Below are 26,536 nucleotides of genomic sequence, written 5' to 3' on the forward strand. Positions count from 1 at the left end.
AAAACCTTAAACCAAACAGTTGGTTTCAACATAATTCTGATTTTTGTAAAGCACCTTATTTTGGTATTGAGTCACATCTGATTCAATTGAAATAAACATTGGTGGGAGCAATGCATTTTTTGCTCTGCTGTAATGGATGATGTCTAGACGGATAGTAGACTGATAAAATATCAGCGTTTTGACTCGAATTGAAACAAAAAGCTCGAATTAGCAGTCCTATCATCTCTGTCTTTGCACAAGCAATCTGCAATCCTGGTTTCAAAAGTGGAACTAGTACTTCCCACTTGAAAAAAAAGATGTTATTCATACAATTTAAATATTTTAAACTATAGAAAACCTCGAAAAATAATAATATATTTCATCAGAAAAGAATATCGAATATACACCACATTTTTCCATATAACTTGAGCAATTTATTTCCAGAAATTTTTTTCAAAAGACACCGAGTTAATCCAAACATAAGCTAAGGTTTGGCAAAAAAATTACACCCGCGAGGAAAAAAAGTGCGTTAAAAAACTAGCAACGCAAATACAACAGAATACAAACTTCTACAAAAGAAACCTGCTCATCTAACTGATGGATTTCTGCAGCTACCGAAATGATCCTGGAACATGATGAACGTCTAATCTATTGCCCGGTTAACTACAAACAAAACATCACATGGAAGGCATCATGAATCTTTGTCATGAACTTAGAAGGATGGTGTGTAATGGGAAGGTATGAAGGAGGCTGTGGGAGGGTCGAGTTTGTTGTTTTTCTTCTTCCTCCTTAGCTGAAAGAACTGTTGCATTGCATCCGCACATTCTGATGCCAACACTCCTCGTCGAATTGTTATATTCGGGTGGAAAGGGTGAATTGGAGCAGGTGGCTTATCAGTTTGGTCCAGGCGGTTTTCTTCATCTCCATTTGGAAAAAGTCTGCAAACGTCGATCAAGATTGTTGGCTCTTTATGAAAGTATTCATAATCCTTGTAATACCAATATGATGAAAATTGTTGATGGGATCGATCAAAAAGAGTAGCAGATAACCAGTTAATGGGAACATAAAAGTTCGGGGGAAATGAAGAAAGATACCATCGAGTGGAAAAATGTAACATTTTTCACATTCATTTTCCACCAATCAAGAACGTGCAAGCTCTAATAGAAATTATCCATAAATGATGTTGAGTTTTAATTTTTTAAAGAGCAGAAACTTAATAGAGAATACTACAAAATACATTATTTACATGCTTTGGACATGAAACTTTACATCTACTATACAATATTCAGGGGACAAATTGAGATTACAATCAACTATATACAGCGGTGAAACAAAAATAAAAATAAATTTGTTTAAAAAATATATCATAATCTTAATTATATCGAATCTAATTCTAGAATATATTTTTTTATTCTAATGACTGAAAATAAACTAAAGGGAAGGAAATCTACCATTAACTGGCAGAAGTAAAGGGAAGGAAATTGTAACGGAATGAGATCAGTAACCTGGTTGGAAAAATTTTGGAACGGATATTCTGACTGAGGAAGTAAGAATTTTTATCAACTTAACAAGTATAGTGGAGAGGAGATCCATCTTGGAGAGGACAAGAAGCATAGAAAGTTGGAAACGTAAACTTAAAATGTTGAATAAAGTTGCTATCAGGTGATGATTATGATGAAATACAATGACATACAAAATTAGCAAGCAACTTACCCAGATCAAAATGAAGAAGAGATTACAATAAATCATATCCAACATAAGCACAAAAGACATCATAGATTCAGGATTTCTTGAAAATAACCACAGACTATTAACTGCTTACCTGATCCAGCTGCCGTCAGCTCCTAGAAGCTTGTTAGGAGCTCCCCATACAACAGTGTCTATTCTAGCTTGAAGTATTGCTCCAGCACACATTGGGCATGGTTCAAGAGTCACGTAAAGGGTAGTTGCCTGTTGAAAAAACAAAGTGGAACATTTATTTATTTTTTAGTTTTATGGTACTAAACACAGCCAGAAACTTAGCACACATTTTTTCATTTGTGTGTCTTCGAAGAGCAACATTTAGAACAAATGAAAGGTTTCAAGTCAAGAGATTTGATGGTTTATTTTTCCCTCAAACAGAAAACATGTGAGAGCCCAGCCCAAATGAAAACAAAATGAAAAGCTCCCGTTGGAAAACTTTAAAAAAAAAAAAAGAATCAGACACTGTACACGTCTCTCTCTCCTTCAATTCTCTGCATTTCCCGATCATTCTCGTCCCTTCACCATTTTCGTGTCTTTGACCTTCGATTCTAGCCGCTCCGGTCGCCGAAAAATTTAATGAAATACATTTTCGGATAGCTCTCGTCGCAAGCTACACATTGATACCCATTTTGCACAGAAATCTCACGATACTTTTTCGGCCCGTCGGAAACCGCCGCTCGTTTTCGCCGGAATTTGTGAGGAAACTCTCGGTTTAAGCTTCCTAGAGCTTTACTTCGAAGCCTTGAGGTATTTAGGGTTTCGAAATTTTGGGTATTTTGAATAAATCGAATTCCAACAATTAATATATGTTGTATTATTGATTGTAGGTGAATTATTGAGTCGATTCGAGGTATTTATCGACTTTTTCAGAATTTAGTTTGCTGAATTTCGAATTTTCAGATTTATAAATTGGGATATTTTGACTTTTGAACTGTACATGCGCTAGTCGGACACCGTTAAAATGTTGTGATTTGAAATTATAAGTTCTGAAAATTTAGTGTGAATTTTGGAATTACTTTCGATAAATTCCTTGATTATTTAACTAAGATAGGAATTGATGTGCAATAAAATAATTTTGCCACAGGATTGGAGTTTTCGAGAAATATTTAAGATATTTTGTGGTAAATTAAAGTCAGTTGAGGTACGTACGAATTGTTTTCATTACGACGTCTATTAGGACGTGAGATGACGTTGAGTATTTTGTAATGTATTGTGGCGTGCCTTATGTGTTTTCGTGAATTCTATGATTTCATTCACGCATTGATACTGAGTTAATATGCTGAGCTGATAATTTATCTCTATTTTCATTATTTTAAATCAAATGAAAAAATATATATATATATTAAATATTGGGATATTTATCGCCGATGCATATTAATTATTGTGTCATAGCATTTCGAGCCTTGACTCCTTTGATTGCTATTGATATTGATCTATCGAGTTGTCGCGTCATCGATGGAGCGGATGGGTAGGATTAGCACTCCTGATGACTTGTATGAGGGCTAAGCGGGTAGCTCCCGTACCCTCGATGTTACGTGCATGGATGAGTGGTGACTTGATGTTGCGTTGCTACGTTCCTGGCACGGGTGGCCACTGTTACTGTTGTTGATGCGATTCATTTGGACTCCGTTTGGTATCCGTTATCGGTTGTTACCTTTCACGCATTGCATTGCATCGCATTTTACTTGATTTTATTTCATGTCAGTTATATTTGTCGTAATATTATTGGTTCGTCGTACTGGGGCCCGACCCCTCGTTTCTTTTTATGTTGTGGTTGTTTTTTATGCCATAGCAGGTTATCCAGGAGGATTTGACGCGTCTGGTGGAGCGTCAGGTAATGGAGCCCAGTCGTCGAGCCTTGCCGGCTCTGCATGTGTTTAGTACTGGCCAGTGCGGCTATAGGTTGTGAATTGATGTTATGACTTTATTTCGAGTATATAAATATTATTTGTGATGTTTTGATTTTTTTTTGGGATGTCCTATTTACGAATAGGTCATGCCGAAATTACTGTAGGCCCAAAATGGAAAATGTTAATTGCTTTTGCTGTTTACATTAATAAATCCTGGTTATTTGGTAATTAAATATTAATCAGGAGCACGGGCCACCACAGTTGGTATCAGAGCGTAACTAGGATATGCTCGAATTAGAGTCTAGGGCACTTGAGTCTAGACACAAATAAAATGATTGGGCATGTGTTTGACTATTTGCTCTGCCTGTGGATTTAATCCTCGTGTCTTGTAGAATGGCACCTGGAGGAAGAGGTAGAAAAGGAAAAGAAATAGCGCAAGAATCTGAGGCGCAAAATGTTCGAGGACTTGCAGATATCATTAGAGGTAGACGTGGTCGACCTCGAGGAAAAGTCGCTCAAAATGTTGAAGAAGAAGTGAACCAAGGACCTACTCGACCTGAAAGACCTGGAGCTAGACAGGTAGCGATTGAGCAAGAAGTGGAACTGCTGACACAGAAAGTTGGAGGAATGCAGTTAATAATTTCTCAGTTCCAAGAATTACGTCGTCCAAAATTCTTTGGCAACGAGAGCGGAGAAAAAGCAGCAGGCTGGCTGAAAAGTATAAATCATCTATTTAATTTGTTGGAATATTCCCATGATATTAGATTGAAGCTTGCCATCTACCAACTTAAAGACCGAGCACAACTCTGGTGGGAAGCCACAGAGGAAGCAATGAAGGACTCTGGTGAAATGATTACTGGGGATGCTTTTCGTGCTCACTTTACCCAAGAATATGCATCACCATCATATTATGCTGCTAAAGAAGAAGAGCTCAATCAGTTGGTGCAGGACAATAAATCAGTGGTGGAATATTCTTCACAGTTTTCTGCTCTTTTGCCCTATGTTCCACATGTTGCTAGGAATGATCAGGCTAAACTATCACGTTTTCTGCACAGGTTGCAGCGGACTGTTCATACTTTGGTAATGACTGGATCGCCTAATACGTATATTCAAGCAGTGGAAAAGGCGAAGAAAATTGAAGCAAGTTTGCTCAGAGGAGACCCACAGCCAGGTCCATCATCTGTGTCTCAGGGATCTGGGAGTAGTATGTCAATGCCAGTGGTTTTACTTCCATATCAGCCTGTACAGTCATACCAACAACCCAAACAGCAGAGGTACAAGGCAAAAGGAAAGCAATTCAAGAAGAAGTCTCAATCCAGCTCCTCCAGTTCAGGCAGTGCACGAGGGGGAGGTTCTGTGGGGTCGTCTAGCACTGTGCATTGTGACCGATGTGGTGGTCGACATTTCAATTCCCAATGTGTAGGAGTTCAGGGGACTTGTCATATTTGTGGTCAGATTGGACATTACGCCAGAGTATGTCCTAATGCAGGGAGACAGCAGTTCCAGCCACAACAGTTTGGTCAAGTTCCCCGTGGACCAGTCTTTAGACCATATGCTCCTACCCAATCATTTCAGCAGTCTAGTTACCCACCTCCCAGAGGTCCTATTCAGCAGCCATTTCCAGGGCCACAGCAAGCCCAAGTCCATGCTTTGACTCAGGACCGGGCTCAGGATGCACCAGGAGGAGTGATTGCAGGTATTTGTTATGTTTTTGACTATCCTGCACGCATATTGATAGGCACAGGAGCATCTCATTCATTTTTATCAGCTGCATTTGTTGATGAGCATGAGATTGCTACTATTCCTTTGTTGGATACTGTGTCAATTGCTACTCCTGCCGGTGTATATTTGATGTCCCGTGAGATAGTTTTGAACTGTGTGATTAGATTTGAGGGTAATATTATGATAACAAATCTAATCAAATTAGCCATGACTGATTTTGACTGTATTCTGGGTATGGATGTGTTGACGAATTATCGAGCCACTGTGGATTGTTTCCATGGAGTTGTCAGATTTAGACCGTATTATGGCAGCAAATGGAATTTTTATGGTTACGATTCACAGTCTCGAATTCCATTAGTATCTGCAATGGAAATGTTCAGGTTGTTGTCAATCGGCAATGAAGGATTTTTGATCTATGCTCTTGATGCAACACGGGAAGAACGATTGAAAGTTTCAGACATTCCCATTGTCAAGGATTTTTCAGATGTATTTCCTGATGAGATTCCAGGTTTTTCACCTCAAAGGGCAATAGATCTTAGCATTGAATTGATGTCAGGGACAAATCCTATTTCTAGAGCACCATATCGTTTAGCTCCAACAGAGTTGAAAGAACTCAAGGAGCAGCTACAGGATTTACTGGAGAAAGGCTATATCAGACCAAGTATGTCACCCTGGGGAGCTCCAGTATTGTTCGTAAAGAAGAAAGACGGAACGATGAGAATGTGCATCGATTATCGGCAGTTGAATCGGGCTACTGTGAAGAATAAATATCCTCTGCCGCGTAATGATGACTTGTTTGATCAGTTGCAGGGTACTTCTGTGTATTCTAAGATTGATCTTCGTCCCGGATATCATTTACCGGGGAGATGCCCCGTGTAGCTGTACTGTTATTTTTACGATGTTTTCACTTAATAGTTGTGTGATCGAGCCTTGCCGGCTCTGCATGTGTTTAGTCCTGGCCAGTGCGGCTATAGGTTGTGAATTGATGTTATGACTTTATTTCGAGTATATAAATATTTTTTGTGATGTTTTGATTTTTTTTTGGGATGTCCTATTTACGAATAGGTCATGCCGAAATTTCTGTACGCCCAAAATGGAAAATGTTAATCGCTTTCGCTGTTTACATTAATAAATCCTGGTTGTTTGATCATTAAATATTAATCAGGAGCACGGGCCCCTACAAAACATCTTCCTTCTTGTAAAGATGGGAAAGGAAAGATACAACTATAAAAGAAAACTTCTTAGGAAAGTGCTTTCTAACTTCAGTTCCACATCAAAGTTACAAAGCAACATACATGGTATTTCTAGCAATTTCAAAGAGAAAATCATGTTTAGAACTTCTTCATCAAAAATCAAAATTATGTTACATATTCATCCTTGCACTGGGAAAAACTAAAAGAGAAAAAGAATCAGTAAGAAGAAAAATAACATGTTTGACCAGGAGTAGTTCACTGAGTTTAATGCAACGTTGAAACAAAATCTAGGTACAGACAAGTGTAGACTGCTTAAGTTTATGCTGCAACAAGGTTATCTCTTTTTTTTGGCACCATAATACTGGTTAATAAGTCATTTCTTTTGTTAGATTCCTAAACTTACCAGAAACTAAAGCAAAGAAAAACCTTGTTCTTGTTGCTAATTACTTCACTAATCAATACCAACTACAGTAACCTCTCGCCTGATAATATTATGATATTAGAAAATTCAGATACATCATGCCCCAGTAAAATAGATTAAAGAAAACTAATCAAAGTAGTACCACCACCCCACAAAAAATATGTTGGTTTCATGTTAGTCAAGTTTGCAGAATGTTGAAATGTTCTATCCGGATAAATTAAAATATAAATATGTTTTGTTGAAAATACAGAGACAGAGATATTACTGAAAGCCTCCATGTCCTTAATATGTTCGAGGCCTCACGTATGCAGATCATTTCTGCATGAGCAGTGGAGTCACGGGACTCTTCTACCCTGAAACATTGCCAATCATGAGTAACTTGATTTCAGCATAACATTCAGATAAAAGGAAAAGCACGTCTTAGGAACTTACATGTTGCATCCACGAGCAATTATCTTGCCATTTTGCACTAGCACAGCCCCCACAGGAACCTCCCAGTTATCAGCAGCTTTTTGGGCTTCCAAGAGTGCTTCTCTCATAAACCTTTCATCATTTTTTCGTTGTTCTGATTCAATCCTATACGCTTCTTCCCATACATCAAATCTATCCTTTATGACTTGGTCATTTCTCTTATATTTCCTCCCTTTCGCTCCCCCCACAATAACTGCTGCTTCTGATTGCTCCACTGATCCAGTATTTAATTGCTCACTCATGTTATTGTCAGATGCATTTGATTCTCCACCCTCTGAAATCAGTCTCACAACAGGAGATCTTCGCAGTCGTAATGCAGGAGAAGTATTTAAGGGCTCTAATATTGCAGCTGCAGATGATGATGATCCATGATTTGTTTTGGAAGTTTCTTCAATGGAAGGCAAAGAAATGTCCATCGATGAAGAACCACTTCCTAAAACAACTGAAGAAGATGATGCATTTATTTCTGCATGCTCAAGGTGACCCCCAAAAGTTGATGAGCTAGAACCTTCTTCAAATTTTGAGTGGCTTTCTTGTTCATGTCGTTGAATGCCAGATATAGGTTCTTGTGGCATGCTTCTCATTTCTTTCTGTCCAATTGCCCCTTCATTTTCCTCAGTTTCATGACCAGAGAACCATGTCTCACTACTTGTTGACTGATTGGGTGAACTCCTGCCACCAGTCATTCCAACTGTGCTTTGACTTTTGGATCCTGAAGACCACCGCAGCTGTACAATATCTACTATGACGTTCCATAAGGATCTGCCAGTTCTCTTGACAATAGCATTGCCACTGTTTGCATCCTCCTGTAATCCTGCCTTTGCTGGCTCTTCAACAGATGGCTTATCTTCTCTCCACATCTCATTCAAAGGCCCCTGTGTGCTAGAGTCCTGGTTTGAATGTCTTGTGTCATGCTTAGACTGGGAAACTCCAGAAGTATATTGAACCAAACTCGTTTGGTCATGCTTCTCCTCACGAACAATCTCAGTTTCATAGGTTTTCTTCTCCATTTGGATTTTAGAACTCAAAAGCTCATGCCTTGCCTTGTCAACAAACTCACCAACATAGTGGGCTGAGGATTCCTGTAATCGGGCAGCTGATCCAATATCATCGTCCTGCAATATTAACTTTGAAGGCTGCCCTGCATTGCTCTTGACATCACCATATGATTCATGATGCAATGCTGGAGATCTCTCCAGGTGACGCCTAGGTAATGCAGTAGAATCACTATGTAAGTTTTCATCACTGACCTTACCACTAACTACTACACCAGTTGACTCAACAGTTAGCACACCTGTAGCTCCTAATTGAGAAGATGGAGGTCTCACCAACAGCTCTGGATCAATCTTATGTTGTTCCTCTACAACAATTCCAAAAGAATCTGTGGCATGAGTGATCAATAAGTTAGTTAAGTTATCAGATCCACTTATGTAATCCCCTTTGTTAATAAGTTTAGCATGTTCTGAGGAATGCTGATTTTTGTATCCTGAAGATGAACCAAAAGCTAAGCTCACGTTATCTTCTTGCTTTGTAAATTGACTGTCAGGATGCTTCTTCAAGTTTGAAGTGCTTCCTTTTGTTGCCGATTGTTGGAACTTTCCCCTTGATTCCACCAGCCTGCTAGCCTGATCAGAGTGTTCCTGCCTTTCTGCGTCATTAGTTAAACTGAGAACTTTACTTGAGTAGTCTTCCCTGGTTTTAATATTGGTCTCAAACGTTTGGTGAGAAATTAAGTTCTTTCTAATGTCAATCTCTTGTGATTGCTCCATAACCTTTAGAGACTTCCTTTGATATTCCTCCTCTCTGGTACTAAGTCCAACGGTTGTTTGATTTTCACCGACCACTTCCTGGGTGGAGCTTATTACTTTAGCAGACATCTCATCCTTGCCACTGAATATCTTTTGAGAGTCATGGGAAGTCCTAGCATTATCTCTTTCAGTGCCTGGGATGTCCACCAAATGTTTATACTTCAGCTTTGTTTCAGATTGCCTTGAAAATTTATTATCCGCATCCCTATTCTTTTGAGCCCTCTCCTCAACAAATCCAGAGCTTCCAGTTAATTGGGATGTCCTGCCTTCGTATTTCATGTTGGAATCAGAAGTATTTATCTGTTCACTTTCATGCACCAGCGAAAGTTCTGATTCCTTTTTTGATGTTTCTTTTCTATTTTCTATCTCCTCAATTGAGATATCAGTAAGTTTCTTCTCTGTTTTCTTTCTGAGTTCCGAATCAACAAACCTTGATCCAGCATGGGATCGTTGTGCAGAGCTCTTTCTTGTCATACTAGCCCCATGTTCTTCTTCATAATCCTCAAACCTCTTGTTCTCTTGCGTAGCTTCCTGATAAACCATCTCATTGTTCTTAGAATCCCTCACATACCCACTTGACAACTCTCCCACAAATCTCTTGTCCCTGATATCAATTTCATTGTCACTTTCATAATCACCAGCTGAAGAAAATGAGTAATAAGAAGAGTAACTAGATCCATCTTTCCTCACTCGTTGTCTGTGATTTGCTCTTCTCAAAAAATCTTCATTTCCTTCCGCCTGTGCATGTGCCACCCAATTCTCCTTCCTTAACAAAGATTCTCTCTCTTGGTTTTCGTCGGCCTTTTGGCTCTCTTTTCTCAACAAGGTTTCCCTCTCTAATTTTCCTCTAATTTTATCCTCTTTTCTTATTGAGGCCTCCCTCTTTTCTTCTTGTAGCCGAGCCTTTAGTTTTTCTTTCCTCGATAAAGCTTCCCTTTCTTCTTCCTTCCGAATAATTTCTTCTCTTCTATCATCGCCCCTCATTGAGCTAGATGTCGATACTTCATACTTAATCCGTGTCCCACTTCCGTGAACACCCAAATCATTTCTTCTTTTCTTACTCCCACACTCGTTACAAACTTCACCATCTTCTCTCTTTTCCACCGAGGATTTCTTAACTAATCTTTTCGTTTTCTTTCCCACATGAAAACTCTCCTCACCAACATCCCCAGCCAACAAACTAAGCACAACCTCTGCCTCATCAACACCTCCAAGATCACACCTTTCACCCCTTCCCTCAAAAACCATACATTTTCTAAACCCAAATCTTCTCCCACCAAAAGCCATCTCCCTAAAGTTACCACAATAACAGCTTCTATCAAAATCACAACCTGGAAACCGGTAATAAAAACACTCATCATAACCACCAGAAATCAATTTCCTACACGACCGTTGGATCAAATAGGACTGCCTTAACCCGTATGAATCGTAGCAATAACTTGGTGTTATGGGCACTCTATAAACTGAATTGACACAGCAAGAACAACAAGATCTCGACGAAGAATGTGATGTACAGGCGAACGGGTGTCTTTCATTTCGGTAGTATGAGTAGTCATTTAAAGAATATAAAGATGACCTTGTTCTAACTGAAATTCTTGGAGCTATACAAATGTCATACATAGTAGCTCAAATCCAAAGACGGGAAATTTGAGGAAGAGAGTGTTACCTTTCTCAGTTGAGATGTGGGTTTTTATGCACAGATTGCAGTGAAATCATGTGCTGAAATGGAATTAATTAATCGATTGGGATAGGAGATAAGATGGATTTCTCACACGATTCATCATAAAATAGGGTAGGAAAAATTAGACACGCTTGACTATTCCCTGGTTCTGGTTTTGGTCCGGTTCCAGGTCGAGGGCTTCTGGAAGTGGTCGACCAATTCCCGTTCCGGTTCCGACCCTAATTGGGGATCGGTTCTATAATTTATAGATCGATTCCGGTTCGACTCGAACCGACTCCGAATCTAAATTATATTATTTTTTAATATAAAATTATTTTTATTAATGGACATATTTTTTATTTAATAGTTTGAATGAAAACAATACTAATTAATTATAAAAAAAATATTTAAACATTGATTTTTATACTTGAACATCTAAAATTCATCACGGTTTATGAAAATATATTTTGAATACTTTTAATCGTCGTCGGAGCTTGAACTTTGAAATTCGTCGATAACTCCCGCGGTCATATTCTTTTTCGGCTGCAAATCAATCTCGTACACATGTTAGTATGCTAAGTGTTTTTTGCTTTAAATTAGTTTTTTGTTCACCGATGATTCTTTCACATACTGAAAATGCTGATTAGGAAGGAACACTTAGAAATTTGAACGGCTATGACATGTTTTGCATTTTTCGCTAATACCGGATAAAATTGATAACTTACTTTCTACCAATCAAGAACATTGAAATTCTATATAGTCTTAATATTTTGGCTTAGATAAATTTGGATCTCATTTGTAATTTGTTGTTGTCAACGATTTTTCTTTGAACATTGTTGTTTCAAATTTTGAAAGAAGTTGATTGCTTCACTTTTGCTTTTCTATGTCAGCATCTCCTCCGGCTGCGCATTTAGTTTACAATGTTCGCTAGCATACAAATCAAATAATTCTTGGAGAGAATGCATGATTGATTTCTTTTGATGGTCAACGTTATTCCGAAAAATTTAGCATAACATTCAAAAAACATGTCTAACACACCTTGACTTTGACTAGGTTTAAGTAATGTTGCTAAGCCATGCACAATTGCGATATTTTCCCAATATTTTTTTAAAAAAAATTTCATATTTGAAACAAAATCATGTATATCAACATCATCACGATATTCAATAAATTTATAAAATATATTGAAAAACAAAGGTAGAAACATGATTAAAGTAGGGTAGTCAATGATAGAAAATTTTTCGATTGCTTCTTTGAAAATTTCTAATAAAGAAACAGAGTTAGTCAAAAAATTCCAATCATCGTCAGTCCACATTAAAGACTCTACCTCAATATAATTATAATATATAGTAACTAAATCTTTGAAATGTAAGAAAGTATGAAGAAAGTGATATAAAGAATTACATCTAGTTTCAATAGGAAGATGAAATTTTTAATTTTAATCTTGCTTGATTCGACTAGTATTTTTCAATCATGTTCATGTCTTCTTTCACATAATAATTTTCCACATACGTTAAATTTTTTTATTATAATAGACATTTGTTCATCAATACACATTTAACACTTAAGTTGATACTATGACATGCACATCTAATAAGAAAATTACCATATAAAATCGGTTTTAATGAATCTTTAAGGTATTTAATGGCAAGAGTATTAACATTCGTATTATCTAATGTGATCGACATTATTTTATTTTGTATGTCATAAATTTTAACAATGTTTAAAACATATCTAGATATATTGTATGTGTTTTGTGACGATTCTAAATGATCTAGCGCTAAAATTATTTTCTGCACAGTCTAAGTTTCATCAATCCAATGACATGTAATAAAAAGATAAGACTCATATTTTAAATTAATCCAAATATTAGTTGTCAAATTATCTTTACAAGAAATATTTGAAAGATAAGTGTTATGCAATACAAAGTGCTATGTGGGTCGCTAGGAAAAGGGCTACATCACAGGAGTTATCTCTTGAACTTGTATGAGTCATCTTTAGCTTCTCGGTAGTGGCGAATTGAGGGACCAGCCGTGACGAGGACGTCACATTCTGATGGAAGTGTGATAATGATACTCGTGTCTCATATTTGTTGACAATGAAAGTTTAAAATGCTTTATAAGGGCTTACAATATACTCATATAACAACTTGGGTTAACCATTTTTTAAAAAAACGAGAACATATACGAAGTAGTTTCTATAAGAGCCTATTGTGCAGTCACGCGGGCCTGAGCACCTGAGACCGGGGCATGACAAGTATTTTCGCAAACATCAAGTTGCAATTCGTAAGCTCACATTTATAATTACTTATTTATTCCAGATAATATGAAGATTTTCTGCCAAATTTAGCCAATGATAAGTATCAAATTTAAAAATGCATAAATAAGAATTCATAAAACTTCTGGATCTTTGATTTAAAAAATCTTCATATTTATCGATCCAGGAGTTTCTAGTTTCTTCATTAACATCTTTGTACACTATCAATCATTTTTTAACTATTTGTATAATTTGGATGCTCAAGTCAATCGATTATACCAAACTATGAATCATTTGTATCAATGATATTTTTATTAGTATAAAAACTCTTAGTTTACAATATCAGTAAACCCTTTAGTTTTGTAACGATCATGTGTCATTAGGCTGAACCAACATGGGCATCGGCCCATACCCATGCAGCACTACTAGTCATGGGTCGTTAGGATGGTCCAGCATGAGCCTAGCCCATGCTCATGCACCGTCACTCATAGAATATCTCATCTCTGGAAAGTGGTTTCTTTCACCTTCTCCAATACTTGAACCCAGGATCTCCAGGCTTAAGTACCTAGATTCTCTAATTGTTGGTATCAGTTGGGCTACTGGTCCAAGTTTTAACCAGAATCAACCCGAAAATTAACCAAATTTCTCCCAAATTTTTACCACAGCTTATACACATCCTACCAGCCCCTAAACCACCTATACCAGTCCACTTAAGCCCCTCGAACATCCCTGCAAGTTGCTGGATTTTTCGACCCTTTGATAATCCACAAACCCTAATGCACCAGGCATTCAAACCTTCGACCCTAGACCTAACCAACTCGAACCAACCTTGAACCAATGTTATCTAGGACCAAGGTCAAGCCAAGGACACCCTACTGGACCGACCTTACCTCACCTACAGCCCCACGCACGCGCTTTGTCCGATCTTGCTAAGAAGTGACACAACTAGCCCTTAACCCTACACGTTCCTTCTACCTTCACGTCTAGCTGCACACAACCATTTCCCAGCCTAGTCACGGACCCAATAGGGTCTGATACACGGCTGGAATCAAGCCATGCACGGCTTCACCAACCTTTTCCCTCGATCTAGCCACGAAAACCCTAGGTCCTTCACCCAAAACCAATCGGCCTTCCCTCAAGCCGACCATGTCTCGACTCCAGCACTTTGTCACCTTCACTCTCGACCTAAGCAGCTACCTAGCATCTCAAAATCGGCACCCCCTTACACAAACACAAGAAAGCGTGAGTTATGAGTCAAGAAATTGCATATTTCATGTCAAACCTTTGCAAAAAAAGCACCACATGTTAAATCAAAGGAGTTCTCATGCAAATATATATATATATATATATATATATATATATATATATATATATGTATATATATAAATGATGAGAAAAAGAGATACATGGCGTGCCGTTGCGTATAAACGCTCGAAAACTTGAAGACCTTTGCGTAGAACACGCACCGGAGAGACGGAGATGGATTTTTCTTGAAAGCTTTGGAGAAACTTTGAGGTGGCTGCTTGTTTTTTTGAACAAAGGGTCTGCTGAATGAGGGAGGGGGCGGCCACGTTAGGGTAGGAGATTAGGGTTTAATAAATGAGTTTTAGGAGATTTGGGCCCATTAAGAAATAAAATAAATCTGTTAAGTCCAATAACACTCTCGAAAAATATTTCGTTCAGGTACGTTTTTGAAAATATTGTGCGAGCCCTCAAAAAGTCCCCCAACTCGCTAAAATTTGCATACTAGTTAAAAATATGACCCGGCGAGTAAAAATACCAAACTAAGGCCTATTTTCGAAAAGCACACTTAAATACACCATATATTAATAATTAAGAATAATTATTTAACAAAAACATTTTTTCTTAATTATTCTCGGTCTCCGTTCCTCGTTCGAACACGAAAGCTACTAAAAGCTCTTATGCATGAAACTCTAATAAATCATGAATTAAAACACATAATCATACAATAAACATGCATTTAATACATTAAAACAATTTACTAAAATACATAAATAATTTGATAACTTGCATGCATGTAGTTTACGTGGACCTTCAAATTTTCGGAATGTTACAAGTTTACTATTGAGGTTATGCAAAACACGATAAAAATATTTATTATGAATAATAAATTTATTCACATCCATTTTTAAGGAAAAATGTATATCACCTCTTTGGGGCGCTATAGCTCTTCTAGAGTCATTGATTTGTAATATAATAATTTTATCAAATCACTGTTGGCTTTGGATTCAAAATTCCATATACATCAATATTTATTACTATTTTATTATATCTTAAGTGTGCGCATAGAAATATTGTGAAATCATGTTAAATAGTACTAGTAAAAGTCAATAAAACCTTTTTGTTCAGCTATTATAAAATGCTGACAACATTTTCTAACAAATTTAACGATATATTTTCGAGAAATTTCTTTTGTAATTGTAAAAGTTTTACCACTTGAATGATTAATTTGTTATTTGGTTGGTTCCCTATCGAATGGTTGTAGAGTATCAGGGTCAAGTTTATGTACCTTGATTGAATGTTTTTTTTAAAATACCGGTATTACTGGAACCACTACCCGTTTTGTAAGAATATTTGGTTTTGCAAATTTTACATATGACAAAAGAATTGTTCTTACCTTATTTTTCAATATCGAAGTGATCTTTGCTTCGTTTTGCTTGAATTGTCGTTGTGCTCATTGCCATCATTTCTCGACGAACAATGGTGTCCCTACATTTTTGTCGGGGAGTTCAATGATTTCTTTCTTCTCGTGACCAAGTTCGACTTCATCAAAGTCAAGAATGTAGCCAAAATTTTCACCAAAATCGGAAATATATTCACCTCCACCACCACCACAGCTTGAAGATGGTGCCCTTGAAATTCAAATTATTTATGTGAGTAAACTGCAAAATATAAGTATATAATAATAAAAAAAATATTGAGTGTAAATAAAATTATAGCAAAATTTATTGAATATATGTTGACAAATGATAGGAAAGACAGAAAATTGATTGTTGAGAAATGAAGAGTCGAGAGAAAAGCGGTGAGAAAATGTTAAAACACGATCTTGTATTTTTGTGGGGTTAAAAAAATATACGTTTGCAATTTGGCCCCCAACAATTAAATACCTATTATTTTAAATTAAAAAATAATCGTTTTCGGTCCGATAATGGGCTGGATTCAGTCTCAGAACTGGAATCGGAATAGTTTCAAGAAATATTGAACTGATTCAATCCATTGAAAAGTGGAAATTAGTCGGGAGGCGCTTTGAGGTCCAATTCATCCGTACCGGTCCCAATTTCAGTCCGAACCGATCTGTTAAGCATGTCTAAGTAAAAATAATACTTCTTGTTACTCTTTATTGTACCAAAAATTTGCCTCTTAACTTTATTTATTTTATGTGCCTTTTTCTCTTCTTATTTCTAATATAAATATTTATCTTTCTGTTAATTATCTTAGCTATCTACATTAATCAAGGTTTTTTTTTAATATGGCTAATAAATTAATGTGTCTCATGCATTTATTAATTATTAATGAAATTATAAGTATATAGCCTATTTTTAAATAATCTAAATTTAATTATTTAACCTTATCCACATAATATGATTTACCTAATTAACTGACCGACAAATAAAAATTATTTAATACTCAATATAATTGTAAATATTTTTATATTCATATTTTTAACTCTCCATCCAAATTAAATTAAAATATAACAAATATATATTATTTCATAAATAAAATATAATGTTCCCGCAACACGAGTGATGAACGCTAAGTTAAAAATAGTTAGTGATAGCTGTACAAAACAAATCTTATATTGAGAAAAAATAAAATAAAATTGAATGCTAATAAGTGAAAATGCATTAAACAAATTGTATTTAGATTTTGACCAGTGTAGAGAAAAATCTACATTATTATATTTAATAGTAAAAAATAAGCACTTGAGCAATAAATCAGAATTAATTAATATTATTAGGATTTATTATTTTGATTTACAACACATGCATAACTTGTCTTTCAGTGCCACACCAATCCATTGCACAACAATGAAAGAAACTTTATTCCAATGGATACTGCTGAATTCAGAACTGTGCTTCTATTTACAGAAAAGAATTGCCCCCAACAAATAGAAAGCACATGATATATACGATACAAAACCGAGCCAAAAATTAGATCACTCGTCAAAAACTAACTCACGTCTGAAAACCCGAATCTAAAATAGATGCAGCTGAGTCAGAGCAAGAGATAGTGCTACCTCCCAGTCTAGCCGCCATCGCATTTACCTTTTACACCAATCTACCATCTAAGCCAGAGCAAGAGATAGTGCTACCTCAGTCTACCCGCCATCGCATTTACGTTTTACACCAATCTATTCATGTTGATAGGAAGACTTTGGAAATCCTGAGCATCAATTTCTTGGGCTATGTACTTGGTTGCCATCACTACTGGAGCTATTTTGATACAAAAAATCTGTGCTATAATCTTGACTACCGAATGCCATCCTACGAAACAATCTAATTTCTTCGGAATGTTGAGCCGAGTTGTATATTTCACTTTCACCGACTCTCATTCCATTTGACAAATCCGAGGTAGCCATACTGTCTAAAGCCCTCACGACCTGGAATGCCACGGAAAGGTGTAAATGATTACACAACTTCTACAAGGGAAAGCATGCATTTTACAAGAGACATTGAATGTTTTTCTAAAATCCATAAAAGGTAGGAGGTGCGACGAAATATATGGGTGTTCCACTTTTTTGTAATTAGAGTTAACATGATTTGTCCTAGAAAGTGTCACCTGTCCCATCTTGGGTCTCTTTGCAGATGAATGACGTACACAAGCTGCAGCAACTTCAATTGTTCGGAACATCTCGCTATCGACATATTGCCCTTCAAGCCTTGGATCTGCCAACTCCCCAAATTCTTGTGTCTCAAGCGCATGACTAAGCAAAGGTCGGGCCTGGGAGATATAAATGTTAGATGTGAAACTTCTGAATGTCTATATTTCTGTTTTATGCAAACAATTATGCAGTTGTGTAATGGCACAGAGCAACTTGAGCCCAGGTTGCAATTAGCACACCAAGTCACACCAATCTGATTTGAATGATTGACATTTGGAATCTCACAGCCCGACGAATGAATAATAAGTTGACTCAAAACATCAAAAGATCATAGGCAAAGCAACTTAATGAGAAACTTATCTACAGTTCAAAAAAATCGTGACATAAACTAAGAATAGCAATTAAAAAGAAAAGGTCAAAACTTAGAAATATCCAAGCAACTTGTATGATGAGAATTATGTCGGACGAGGGATCTGTCCCAATGCTTCAAGATAGATGGCCCTCAATGCCCCAACCAGATAGATCTTACATATTACTCAGTCATACATGCCAGAGTGAAAAGAAAGTCATTTGACTAGACAGGTCAAGGTTCCTTGGGTTCATGAATAGTGTCTTTAATTAACTTACCCACTCGACTATGCTCTCCTCCCCTAAGGGCTGAGATGCATCGACAGGCTTGCGTCCAGTAATTAACTCCAAGAGCACAACGCCAAAGGAATACACATCGGATTTGTCAGTCAACTTGCCACTGGATGCATACTCAGGAGCCATGTATCTGGACCAATCCAACCAGAGGAAAAATATTAAAGATATGGTAATACAATCTTTTGATGCTCCTATTTAGCTTCCTTTGAACAATTAAATGGATGCCAACTTACCCAAAGGTTCCCATTACACGTGTTGTAACATGTGTATTAGCGTCCATAGCTAATTTTGCGAGTCCAAAATCAGAAACCTGAAATGTAGATATCATAAAGATGGTCTGAAAGATATAAAAAAAATTATAGTTCTTCGTAAATAAGGCTTACCCGTGCTACAAAATTGTTATCTAAAAGGATGTTTGATGACTTGATATCTCTCTATGAATAATACGGGGGTGACCTGAAGATTGATAAGCCACTTAACGAATTAATGTCTTTTTAATTGCATAAAGATATAGATATTCAAATGTTAATAAAAGATTAAAATACCAAACCAATGATGATTCAGGGTGAACCACCCAATTATGATTACTGCCCATAATTTTTTCAATAGCTTGATAACTAAATGACTTCTAATTTCTGAAACCATTCGTTTGTAAAACTGCCACCAATTTCTTTACAGACCTTTCAAAAAACAGAATCACGTAACTACACATAAAAAAAGTATAACTTTGACAATTTCAACCAAAAAAGGGGGGGAATGACTTCTGCTCCCAGCAATTTCTCATTTCCCAAAGTACATCTAGGAGTTAGTATTTCATAAATATTCTATCCTGTTAGTAACCAAGATAAATATATAGTTGCACAATAAATATGAAAGACGAGAAGAGAAAAATGTTACAAATAACCAAGTAGGAAGTCCTCAAATAATATCAAATCTGGAGGTCAATTCTGATAGATTTAACGATGTATTTGAAAACAACGTGGATAAATAGCTTACAGTCTTCATGAAGGTAGGCAATGCCGCGAGCTGAGCCAATGGCAATCTTCACACGTGTAATCCAATCCATAACTGGCCTACCTTGACCTAACAGGAGAAATGAAAACATAAGTACACTTTTGGCCAACATTACCTTAAACACTAAGCAATAAAATTTACCATGAAGGTGGAAGTAGAGAGTATTATTTGGGACATATTCATACACAAGCAGCCTTCTATTCTCTGCAATGCAATAACCTACAAGTGAAACCAAATGGCGATGATGTATACGACTTATTATCTCGACTTCTGATCTGAATTCTCGCTCTCCCTGCCCTCCACCAACCTTTAACTGCTTAACTGCTACTTCTCGACCATCCACATGTCTTCCTTTGTACACCGGACCAAATCCACCTTCACCTAAGAGATTCTGAGGGGGAAACCCAGAAGTGGCCTCAACTAATTCATTGTAGGTGAACCATGACCTTGAATTCCCCAACCCACGGGACTCGCGAGGTGAATGAGAGATGCCATTGCCAGAGCCGCTTCCATAACCGGATCCTGATATTTGCACCTTCACCATGTCAGAACCTGGTCACAAATGAGAGCACTTCTTTAATCATTTGCAACATTTAAAAGAGTACATGTTAATGTTGAAAACCTCATTAGCACTCGCTAAAGACAGCACCTGATTCTGTAGAAGGTTCAACTGAAGTTGGCAAAATGTGACCACCATTTTGTCCAAAGTTCTTTTTCTTTCGCTTCCACACACAGCATGCAGTAGCTCCAAGGACTCCGAGCAATAGAAAACCAACTACTAAAACAATTGCCACTGTTCCTCCAGTGCCTATCCCACCACCTCCAGGGGATGGTGAACCATTCGATGAATTGCCATCGAAATTACTGGTATTTGTATTACCTGGTGGAACTAGGGGAGTCGAAGGAGGTGACAAGGATGGTGGTGACACAACCTGGGGAGATGGTGGTGTTGGTGGTCCTACTACAGGTGGTGGAGATCTTCCTGGAGGAGATTTTGAAGATGGTGGAGATGCAGGGGGAGAACGGGGTGGACCTGGTGGCACAGTGTTCGGTGGCGGTGGAGGTGAATTCGCAGGTCTACGAGATGGGGGTGGAGGTGAACTTTGGGGTGGTACAAGCACATCTGCCGGTGGTGGAGGTGAATCTCCCGGTGGTATAGGAGACGGTGGTGGCGGCGAATTATCAGGTGTCTGGGGCGGTGGAGGTGAGGTTTCGGGCGGGGTAGCAGAAGGAGGAGGGGGGGAACTGCTTGGAGGTTCAGGTGGCGTAGTGTTACTGGTGGAGGTGGACTTTCAGGGGCTGGTGGTGGATTAGTTGAAGGGGGAGGTGGTGAAATTGGAGGATCAGACGGTGGAGTAGGAGGAGGTGGTGAGGAAGCCGGGGGATTAGGCGGTGGAGACGCTGTTGGAGGTGGAGTAGATGGCTGAGATGGTGGGGTAGGAGATGGTGTAGGCTGAGAAGGTGGTGGAGGAGATGACGTCGGTGGTGAAGAAGACATGGGAGGAGGCGGTGGCAAGGATGGCTCTGGTGGGCTTACGACGGTGGCCGGTGGTGGAGTGGCTGCAGGCGGTGGAGGCGAAACTATGTTAGGCGGTGGTGCACTACCAGAATTCTGAGAAATGGGCAGCTGAAATGGTGGCGGATTCGAGGGAGCATCAACAATTGGTGAATTTGGTGATGGAGATGTAAATGACATCTCATCAACAAACTTTGACCAATTCAATCATTTTACAGCCAAATTCTAAATCATATTCCTACACAAACAATATAACTTGGAATCAGAGATTGAATCAACCAATTCTTTCATATTCAAGAACAGAATACATCGGAAGTCATACAAAAGATTCAATCTTTACCCCAAGAATCAGCTCTCAACTGAACCCACAAATCAGTATTCAAATATTCAAATCCCAGCTTCCCAAATCACACTTGGAGGATAAACAAGAAATCCCAATCATCAAACACAAAAACGGGCAAAACACAGACCATTTAACACACATTCGAGTGAAGGATAACCGCCACAAATTCAACGTTTAGCCAGAGAACACCAGTAACCCAATAAAGATTAAAGAATGAGCAATAATTTCACGCGCAGAATATTTCTTCTGGTGGAATATTGTAAAATCCAAATGCTACAGACAAGAAGACCATTGCTTTCAAATGACAATAGGATAGACTACAAATGCTAAAAATCCCACCAAGAATTGTCATCCCCTCTGTCTGAATGTGAAAATATAAAGAAAGCTTGCATCAGCAAATTTAGAGATTACATATTCAGCTAGGTTTGATTATCAAACGAAAATGGAAACTTCTCTTATTTTGTTGGAAGTTTTGAATACAAGAGTCGAGACACAGAAAATAGGGTCTCATTTGTCAAACGTAAATGAAATACCAAACTAGCATTCAATACAAATTAGGGATGACCATGTTCAATGAGTCGAATTCTGATATGATTTCACATAGTGATTCTACTTATACATCTATATTTGTATATTATAACATAAAAAATCTAATACAAAAATTTAATTTGTCAAAATATCACCATACATTGATTACAAAATCTCGTGATATAATAACAGTTGTAAATATCATTGTAGTGATATATTGGTTATCCGTTTAACATTATATTGGATTTCATATCATTCATTTCATACTCATTTATTATATTTACTTTCATATCTATGGGATATTCAATTTTCATCGTCATCCAGATACTCGTATGAAATAAAATATACTTGCTCTACACATATTTTATCATCAATTACATTTTCAAATTTGACTTATTTCATATTTGCCTAATTCTTAAGATAACAATAAAAAAAGATTAAAAATAAAAATTAACAAACTAAAAATCATAGAAAAAATAACAATATATTATAAATAGTTTATCCAAACACTGTTATCCTACAAAAATTACTTAAAGGAACATATTTGAATTAACTTTTTTTAATATTAATAAAATATAATATGCAAATACCATGTGATATACGATATGGATAAAATAGATCTACATGCACAATTAATGTTGTTGCCGGTCAAGTTTTTACCACGTTGGTCATAAGTAATTGTCTTTTTAGCTTTAAATAAGAAATCATTTTTTTAAAAAAATATTAAATTTATCCCAAATTTTGTTATAAATTTTAGGAACTTTAAAGCAGGGTGAAAAAATATATAATATTGTTGCATTTGGTTATTGATGTTAATCGCTATTATTTATTCATACATTAAATTAATATATTTCTCTTGTACAAATTTTATTATTATTAAACTATCACATGGAAGAAAATCTTCTTAGAGATAATTTATTAAATCCATATGATATAAGACCAAAATAATATATGGCAATTAAACGTTGTATTGTCTAGATTTCAGCCGCAAAACTAAAAAGTTCAAAATACGGGTCAAATTTACAATTTCATGGTTTTTTTTTAAAATTTAAAAATAGGTTTAAATTTGTTTGTAACGTAATTTTAAAAATTTTAGTTTCAAAATGTTACAAAATATTCTAACTTTGAATTTTTTTTTTAAAACAAGGAAAAGATTTGTGCGCTTGTGATGACTTTTCTTGCGTACATGGGCTGAAACATTTCATTATTTCATTATTTTTGTACTTTTCTCACATGCATCATTTGTTTAATTTTATTATAAAAATAGCACCGCAATGCACATTTTGAAGACGTATATTTTCAAATGTACGTCTGACAGTATAGATATTTATTTTTGAAATACGTCAAATCTTATTATATTTATAATAAAAAGTAATATTTTTAGCATAAAAAATAATATATTTTTATGAGTTTGTCTCACAAAATTGATCCATAAAACCGTTTCACGGAGATTTTGTGTATTTTTAAATAGAATTATTTACATTTTACGTTTATTAATAAAATAAATTTTTGTTTGTACTTTCCTAAAATTCTTGTGAGTCTTCGTTTTAAAAAGTTTATATATGTAAAATAATTCGTGTATTATCCAAAATTTTAATGCAATATATAATCAAGAAGAATATTGCGAAGACTGTTTCTTAAATATCATCCTGGACGAATAATTCCAGTTTGCATCATTATAATTTTCTATTCCTTTAATTGAGGCGATGACCCCTTTATTAATTGTAATTTTATTAAGTAGGCGCAAGGAATATTTTTCTTCATAAAAAAAAAGTAAAAATCACAAAAATTCATGTAATACATTTTCGATGATCAATTTTGTGAGACTTATATTTTATACGACTCAACCCATAAAAAATATTAATTTTAATCCAAAAAATATTATTTTTTATTTTAGATATGGACCGAGTCGATCCGTCTCACGGATATAAATTCGTGAAATTATCTCACAAGATACTTACTCAATAAAAATCACAAAAACTCATATGAGACAATCTCGAGGGTCAATTTTGTGAGACTAATATAATACCCAATCCGATCCGTGAAAAAATATTATTTTTAATCTAAAAAATATTTCAAAGAAAATTCTTGAACATAACTAAAACTAAATTTCACTTTTGGGTTAAAAAAAAAAAGGAATTAAAAGATTACTTGAGCCATATTGGAAAAGTTGACATGCCATCTGCATAATTATTATATTATCAAGAACCAATATCTAAATTCGATCTTTTTAAGTAATGAACCAATAAAAATTATCTTAAAACATGCTTTAATAAAGTTATAATCTACCTACAACTATAAAAAGGGTTATTTAGGAAATAAATATTCTCGACCTTATTCCATTCTTCATGTTCTTACTGGAATGCCTACTCGTATATTTCTTCCGCAATCAACCTTAATTACATTAATCTTTCACGAAACAATCCTCGGCAAAAACCTTAAACTTCATTTGAATCAATTTGGATAAACCATTTGATCCATTTTTTTTATGGAGTAGGTCTCTTGTGAGACGATCTCACGAATCTTTATATGTGAGACGAGTCAACCATACCGATATTCACAATAAAAAATAATACTCACAACATAAAAAGTAATAATTTTTCATGGATGACCCAAATAAGATATCAGTCTCACAAATACGACCCGTGAGACCGTCTCACACAAGTTTTTGCCTTTTTTTATGATACCAAACATACGAACGGAATAATATCATTCTTTTTCACGTGCTAGCTTGTTTCATTCTATAAACTAATTCCATTTTATTATGTTGTGTTCAATCAAGATCCTATGTCTCATTTTGTTACTTTTCAAAATTTTGAAAACCACAAAATATTTTTTTATGTTTATCTATACTTTGGAATTTATAAATCATTTTTAATTTTAATCACGATTAATAAAAATATATAAAATAATTAATATGATTCAAAATTTGTGCGCTCTGAATTGCTTAGTTTTAAGCAAGACACATGTAATGTAACTACTAAAGGATACTACACCACTAAGTTCATTCGGATAAAACAATGATGAAAAATGTTGCTTCACTCTTTCACTATGCACGCTTATTCCCATTGAATCATTTGGTTTTCGGGATATAAAATATAAATTATTGAAATTAAATACTTAATATTTTTTTTATTTTGAATGTGTTAAAAGTTTTTTTTTTTTTTTTTTTGCTTTCGATTTTTTATATGTATAAATAAACTTATTACTAGTAGTACAAAAAAAGAAATTAAAAGCATATTGATAGGCTCATAATAGTTTGTATTTTTTGTTGTCATATCTCTCATTGTTATCACTTCCAATGTACTTAATTGACATATTTTTGTATAATTTTATTGTAGGATGAAGTTTTCCGTTCATGCGATAAATTGGGCTAAAAAGGGTGATTTTATATAACAATTAAAGTTGCCGATATGATCTTAGTGGGAGACTTGAACAGAAAAATTCAGAAGTGGTTTTTGGATAAGTTATGATCACGCCTTGTGACTATTCTTCAACTGCCTAGAGAGAATCCATAAAAACTCAATATTCTAGTAGATGTTTCATAATATCTTTTAGATTTTAAAATGGCAAGATAAGATTTTTGTAACCAACAAAAAATCCAAAAAAGAGATTCACGTGAAGGAGGCAAGAGAAAGATTAAAAAGAAAGAGATCTCACAATCCTAAAAAAAAATATATTTTCTCTCTTCTCCGATCTCACGTGAAGAGCATAGAAGAAAGGGCAAGGATTTTCTCTCCAATTCTCTCCACAACTTTAGGCCAAGTTTTATTTCTGATTTAAGGGTTGATTTTACTGTTTAATTTATCACTGTGAGGTTTTGTTCTTGGATTTAATATTCTTGTTATTCCAAGTATTTGTCGATTTATGATTTGATTCTATGAATATTGTATATCGATTAATCTGACAATTTAATTCGATATAGGATTTTCTACTGCTAACCATGAATTCAGTGATCCGTAATTGTCATGAATGATTGGTACACGAGTAACATAAATTAGGTGTGTTGTGCTATCATAGCATATTTAATCTAAATAAATCAACGAAACTCGATCTATCAATTGCAGCTATCTCGGTTGTTAGATTTTAGGATTAACTGTTTTCACAAAACGAAAATGCTATTTTTAATTAATATGGAACGCTATCGTGCCCAGTTAATTATTAATAAGTTTTGACTGGATGCTGGGTTCGGTCAATTATTTTAGGAAAACACAAGAATTTTAGCGGCTATCCCTATAATTCCAAGGTTAATTGCTTGGAACAACTTGAATAAATTATTTGTTAGCCGATGAACAATGATATATTAAATAGTAGAACTCCCTTGAATCAGATCTTTCTCATATTAAATTCGTTGCTTCATTCTATTTGATTGATTGTCATTTAAATTTATTGTTTTCTTTTCTTAGATAAATTTAGTTTAGCATTTTATTAAATTCACATCCCAAAATCCCTTTTTATTTGCATTTTTACTCGAAATAAATCATCACCCGTTCCCTGTGGATTCGACTCTGCTCTCCATTACATTCGTTTTTATTTAAAAGAAT

General features: G+C 35.7%; 2 protein-coding genes and 1 pseudogene across 11 annotated transcripts; 1 reads left to right on the plus strand and 2 right to left on the minus strand.

Moving 5' to 3' along the window:
* Positions 1 to 370: 370 nt before the first annotated feature.
* Positions 371 to 11,069, minus strand: LOC142532665 (uncharacterized). The gene is given in 5 exon segments (XM_075639013.1): positions 371 to 735; positions 737 to 917; positions 1,802 to 1,929; positions 7,174 to 7,261; positions 7,341 to 11,069. Coding segments are annotated over 5 exon segments (3,957 nt in total). The 5' UTR covers positions 10,808 to 11,069; the 3' UTR covers positions 371 to 642.
* Positions 1,936 to 7,165, plus strand: LOC142532666 (uncharacterized). 10 transcript variants are annotated; one of them, XR_012816585.1, is made up of 4 exons: positions 1,936 to 2,469; positions 2,550 to 2,572; positions 2,807 to 2,863; positions 3,515 to 3,949. XR_012816585.1 is itself a non-coding variant. In XM_075639014.1 (3 exons), the coding sequence occupies exon 3, from the start codon at positions 3,966 to 3,968 to the stop codon at positions 6,171 to 6,173; it is 2,208 nt and encodes a 735-aa protein (XP_075495129.1). In that variant the 5' UTR covers positions 1,936 to 2,469; positions 2,550 to 2,572; position 3,965; the 3' UTR covers positions 6,174 to 7,165. The 10 variants fall into 10 exon arrangements, 1 of the variants encoding a protein (XP_075495129.1); XR_012816582.1 differs by having other exon boundaries at positions 3,518 to 3,949; XR_012816584.1 differs by having other exon boundaries at positions 3,527 to 3,949.
* A 6,081-nt stretch (positions 11,070 to 17,150) lies between the features above and the next one.
* Positions 17,151 to 21,966, minus strand: LOC142532532 (proline-rich receptor-like protein kinase PERK8; annotated as a pseudogene).
* Between the last annotated feature and the right edge of the window lie 4,570 nt (positions 21,967 to 26,536).

This window comes from Primulina tabacum, chromosome 18 (assembly GCF_025594145.1).
Source record: "Primulina tabacum isolate GXHZ01 chromosome 18, ASM2559414v2, whole genome shotgun sequence".
In the NCBI taxonomy this organism is placed as follows: domain Eukaryota; kingdom Viridiplantae; phylum Streptophyta; class Magnoliopsida; order Lamiales; family Gesneriaceae; genus Primulina; species Primulina tabacum.

Bases quoted from the DNA above. Each gene is read 5' to 3' on its own strand.
- LOC142532666 (XM_075639014.1), top strand. From the start codon at position 3,966: ATGGCACCTGGAGGAAGAGGTAGAAAAGGAAAAGAAATAGCGCAAGAA.